Here is a 6,022-nt window from a genome sequence, read left to right as displayed (position 1 = left end):
TGTTGCTGTGATGATAAAAAAATCAAACACACGTGCAAAAATCACCAAATTGTCTTGACAAAATGAGAGGAAGGGTATCCATTATATAGAAAACCAAATGGGAGGTTAGATTATGGAAATCAACCATATTAAAAAATATTATAAGAATAATATTAGATAGCTACAACTATTAACTACAAACTTAATAGCATACAATCATATAATTTCTAATAGAAAGAAAAGTGAGAGGTTTGTAGGTAGGCCCCAAAAGGGAATTATTTTTTTCATTCTCCCCTATTTTGAGCATGAGGAGGAACATGAAGTACATATCTAAGCTTCTAGAATGTTTCAAAAGCTAGAGCCTTTGTGAAGATATAGATGTGATCTAATCTTCTGTAATGCAATACAAAATTTTGATCAAACCTTGTTAAACTAGTTCAGTGATATAGTGATGTTGTATCTCCATATGTTTGGTTCTACTATGAAATACTTTATTCTTTTTCATTTGGCTAGAGCTCTTGTTGTCACAATACAATAAAGTAGGTTCATTTTGAATTTGGTGTAAGTCATCGAGTAGTCTTCTCAACCATACAATTTTACAAGTTGTTAATGTTGTGCCTCTGTATGCTACCTCTATTGTAGAAAGTGACGATGTCAGTTGTTTCATGGACTTCTAAAAGAATATTACATAACCAAGGCTAAAAGTGTAACCAAAAGTAGAAATTGTATCATATATAAAACATGAATAATCTTAATACATATAGCCAACCAATGCGCTACCCTCTAAATGCTGATATTTGAGACCATAATTCAATATCCCTTTAAAATATCTTAGAATCCTTTTATCTAGATTGTAATGTTTTTCCTTGGGTTCTAACATGAACCTAGAGACCAAAATCACTACATATTTGATATGTGGATAGGTAGTTTTTAAATAGTTCATGCTTTCAATTAACTATATGTAAAGAGTGATATTTACTACATGATTCAAAGCCAAAGTAGACAACTTTAGTCTAGCTTTAATAGGCTTTACAATTGGATTTCAACTTACCATCTATTTTTTTAAGGATATCTGAAACATATTGTTTAGAAGACATAAATATTTTATCTTTATTTTTTCATACTTGTATACTAAGAAAGAAGTGCATTTATCTCATTTTTATTTTTATTTTAAATCTCAAACTCAATAATCACGGCTATTTTTGACTTTGCAAATAAACTTGGATTATTTCCTTTATGGATAATATCATCAACATAGAGAACTAAGATAAAATTATCCTTAGCTAAGATTCTGATAAAGATTTGGATCTGACTATTTTCATGAAAAATATTTCTACTATAGGTATGAGTCTATTATTGAATACCATGGTCTCGGTGCCTTCTTAAGACACTATAAGTCCTCATTTTAATGTATTAAAACAACATTCTTTGGAAAGTACTTCAAAACCTCTAGGTTGTGAAACATACACTTCCTTATCATTATATCCATTCAAGAGAGGACTCTTCACATCCATTTGACAAACTATCCAACTCTGCTAAGCTACCAATGCCAAAATCAATTTGAGAGTATCAATTATTTTTACAATTGAAATTATCTCAATATAATAATTATCTTCATTTTTAGTGTACCCTTTGGCTAGTAATCTAGCATGTTATGATTTTCAATGCTTCCATCAAATTTATACTTAGTTTTGTATACCTATCTTGCACCAATATCTTCATTTCCAAGAGTTAACTAAATCAAATCAAATGTGTCATTCCTTTGGATTGTATATATTTCATTATTCATTTTTTTAGTACATTCTTCCCTTTATTTACCCTCTTCAAATGTTTGCAACTCATTATTTTCCATGATTTCAATCATCAATGCTAAGTTCAATTTTTCTTCTGACCTTGTGATTTGTTTTCAAAATCTAAATCCAACATAAGATTTGATGGATGATTATTTTCTATCCTTCTTTGGTATTTGTGGTATCTTCTTTCTCTTGCACTAAATGATTTAGGTATATCTTCTTTCTGCTGCTATCTTTTTTTTTTTCATTTTCTTCAATATATTTTATTGTTTAATCAAATATGTTACAAGTTTTCACTACTAGATCATGCAACCTATATGCTTTATTTTTAATTTCCTAACAAATAAAAATGTATTTTAGGTATGTATCATCTATCCTAGACCTTGTTGTATTGGTATATGTGCATAAGAAACACATTAAATTACTCTAAAGTGGTCAACACTTAGTTGTACCCTAGACCACGCTTCTTCAAGCATCACTTCTTTAACTACTTTTGTAGGATTTTGTATTTAGAAGAATCATTATTGTTCCTACTACTTCTAGACAATTTTTAATCTAAACTTTTCTCTTTCAACATATATTTTTCTATTTCAATAATAGTTGTATTGTTCCTTTCAACAACTGTATTTTCTATGGAGTGTAGGAAGTAGGGAAATCTCTCCTTCATTCCATGTTTTTTCCAAAAATCAATAAAGTGATTTCACTTGTACTCACATCTATTTTCTAACCTGATCACTTTGATATACCTACCATTTTTTTAAATATCAAATTATTGAACTCTTTAAGTTTTGTAAATGCTTCTAATTTTGAAAGCAAACAATATACCCAAGTTTTATCTTGAGTAATAATCAATAAAGGTTAGCACATAATTGAACTACTTCAAAGAGGTTATTTCCATAGGTCCATAAATATGTGTAGATTATCTCAAGATGTTGTTTAGCTCTATTCAATGTCCCAATAGGAAATTTTATACTATGTTATTTTCCAATGTTTCACTTTTCACATACTTCCTTTGTGTCTTGAATTAACGGTAGACCTTTGAAACCATTTCTAATATTTTTAGTAAAATCAACCAATTAAAACTATGGTGACCATACCTTTTTTTGAAAATTTTACATTCATTCATTTCACTATTCCTTAGTGCTTGATTCTCATGAATAAAATAAGTAGGAAATGACCTATTACCATTTTTCCTTTTACAACAATTGGATTGGCTTTTGATTTATCTCTGGTTCTACACTTACTCTTACTAAAATTCACTTGATATTTTATCTCTAACATCTATCTAACAAAAAAAAAATCCATTTTGACTATGCGAACTCATAGTTTTTTATTGATATGATTCACTTTACCATAGTTTATTGTGATTACAATAGTTCCCTTACCTTTTATTTCATGATAATTATTACCTCCTAGTGATGTAGTACTTTGATGCTTTTGGTCTAGACTAAGAAATAGGTTCTCATTAGATGCCATATGTGAAGAACATATAGAGTCTATATAAAACACAATATTCTTCATAACATTTGTACTAAAAAAAGAAAAAATACTATTTCTTATCTTCAATAGCATTATGACCACTTCACTTTTTGATTTCACCTTGTTTTGAAAGAATTGAAAATTCTATTTGCTATTCCTACCACCCCTCCCTCTATTAGTTCTACTCCTTCCATTTCATTTGAAGTTGCTACTTCTTGGACCCTAGACTAGTTTCATGTTCCTTTATAATTGCTAGATTCACCTTTATATCCATCATTATGGTTGTCAATAAATTTATTTTCACTCTTGAACAATGTTTATTTTTCTTCTTTTATTTTCCTTAAAGGAAAATAATTTTTCTAATATTTATTCAATTGTTTTCATTATTTCTTCAACAATTAATAGAATTTATGTCAATTCATCAATTGCCATGCTTGATAGATCCTTTGATATCTTAATTGTAGATAACACACCTTCAAATTTTAGGAGTCAAACTTCTCAAAATATTTTCAATGCTCACATATGAAGGGCTTATTCTTGGAAACTCGGGAGGAGTTAAATTAGGAATGAAAGAAGGTGAAAACCATTTAGTTTTTGTCTTTGTTTTTTCTTAGGATTTCTATTTTGTTTGTTGTTAGTTCTTTAATTAGTTATTTTTTGTTTCTTCTTGTGAATTCCTTTAGAAATGCTTAAAGACTATATTTAATGACTTTAGACACTTTTCTAACCAGGTTAATAGAAACATAAGCATTGCTTGAACTCAATCTCTATAATGAGTTTTCTGTAGTTAAAACACAATCAAACTTTTAAAATTTAAAATTTTTTGTTTGGGTGCACCGAATTAGAATTGTGAATAGGAATACGTATTCCAATTTTGGCCCAAAAATGAGCATTTGTTATTCCTCTAGGATAGGTGGAATTGGAATACGTATTCCTATTCTAGTTTTACTTATTTTAGAAAACAAAAATTTTTGGATCGTGAATTTGCCATCAAATTCTGACTAAACCAAACAAGAATAGAAATATCTATTCTTATTTTCTATTCTAAGATAACAATTCCAAAATATGTATTCTGATTCCCACAACTAAACAAACTCTAAATTACTAAATATTAGAGCTTTTCTTAAAAACAAGAGATAATTGATTTTTTATAGCAATTATCTATCATAGAAGATGATTATATTACCAATTTTTTCAAAATTCAAAAGACAATGAAGCACATAAACGTTCTAATTTTGCACTATACGGTTCCGACGAATCAAATCTTTAAATTGGAGAGCAATTATAATGTCCTAACCTATTTATCCTTGACAGATTCTACTTATAATGGGAACAAAGTTGCAAGCTACAATAACGAAAATGGCTTTGGATATCCAAGATAGAAATCCAGTTGTGCGAGGTGCCCCAATGGTGGAGCCCAATGATGAACTCTTTTGGTTCAAACAACCCTGCTTAATTCTCCATCTCATTCATTTTTGCCTATTTGAGGTTAGACATTTTTTTAATGAAAATCTTCTTTCAATTTCTATTTTTTCATGCTTAACAAATGTAACCATACAATGCCTGTTTTGCAGAGTGCTTTCCAACTTGCTTTCTTCTTTTGGGCATGGGTAAGGAAGAAACATCTACATTTAAAAGAAATCATAGCTATGTTTAATTAAGTTTCGTTTTGATGGAATTTTCTCTACCTTAACGAACTTTTATCATATAACTGATGCAGTATGAGCATGGGCTGCAATCCTGTTCCAACAAACCGATGGCACATATTGTAGTCAGAGTAGGCTTGGGGTAAGTTTATTTGACCTACTCAATCTCTTTCAGCAGAGAGTTTTCAGCTGAAAAGTTCATTAAAGTACATTAGATTTGGTAAGTAGATAGCAACATTTTAGATTATGCTAAAAACAATTATGATCAATGATTAAAATTTTATTAATATTTACAACAATTCTAAAAAACGTTGTTGACGAAATCAACCATATTTTTAACCTAAAACATGTTTTTATATCAAATTAGGGTTACAGTTCAACTAGTGTGCAGCTATGTAACTCTTCCCTTCTATGCTCTGGTTACACAGGTAAGTGCTGATACATGAATAAAGATAAGAAACATTTGATTATTAGTTTGTAAGAATGAAATATGGGTTTTGTGAATGCAGATGGGGGCACACATCAAAACATCCATATTTGGTGAAAGAATAGCGATGTCCTTGAAGAAGTGGCACCAGAGAGCTAAGAGTAAGGTTCAGGAAAGGCAAGAAAATCTATCAAGCGGACCAACTAATTCACCAGAAGGATCTTCTCCAGTCCATCTTCTTCATAGTTTCAAAAGTTTAAGAGACCCCCGAAGTGCCATACAATTAGAACAATCAGAATATAAAACTTCAAATACAGAGACACCCTCATCTTCTTGCCATCCTTGCATCAACACTAATAATGATTCGAGGGAAGAAATTCAACAAGTTGAAACAAATGGTTCTGAATTCACCTTTCCTTGTTTAGTGGAGACTCATTCAAGCAATAATGGGTGCTGCCAGAAAAGAGCAACAGAAGCCTAGCAACTTCCATGGTTTTGTTGTAGTCCATAATAATGAGGGTTCTCTTTCAAGTAATACTTTAAAGGTAGAAGAAGCATAAATAATTAAATAAGAGCACTAATGAGGCAGGGTTTACTGTTTACATTTTGAGTAAGCTTCTTGGAAGATAGCTTATCAGATTGTTCAAGAGCTATTTATAGACATACAAAGTAATTAGCTAGCACTTGCACCTTTGAAG

General features: G+C 30.1%; 1 protein-coding gene across 1 annotated transcript; it reads left to right on the top strand.

The window, feature by feature from the left end:
* Positions 1 to 4,610: 4,610 nt before the first annotated feature.
* On the top strand, positions 4,611 to 5,805 carry LOC149529089 (MLO-like protein 2). Its single transcript, XM_089808110.1, has 5 exons — positions 4,611 to 4,739; positions 4,826 to 4,861; positions 4,972 to 5,039; positions 5,265 to 5,325; positions 5,407 to 5,805. Exons 1-5 carry the CDS (start codon positions 4,611 to 4,613, stop codon positions 5,803 to 5,805), a joined length of 693 nt encoding a protein of 230 aa, XP_089664236.1.
* The last annotated feature ends 217 nt before the right edge of the window (positions 5,806 to 6,022 follow it).

Source organism: Cupressus sempervirens, chromosome 11 (genome assembly GCF_028749045.1).
Source record: "Cupressus sempervirens isolate cs-2001-9-10 chromosome 11, ASM2874904v1, whole genome shotgun sequence".
Classification (NCBI taxonomy): Eukaryota; Viridiplantae; Streptophyta; class Pinopsida; order Cupressales; family Cupressaceae; genus Cupressus; species Cupressus sempervirens.
Note: the sequence above shows the minus strand (reverse complement) of the source record. Positions and strands in the feature narration are given on the sequence as shown.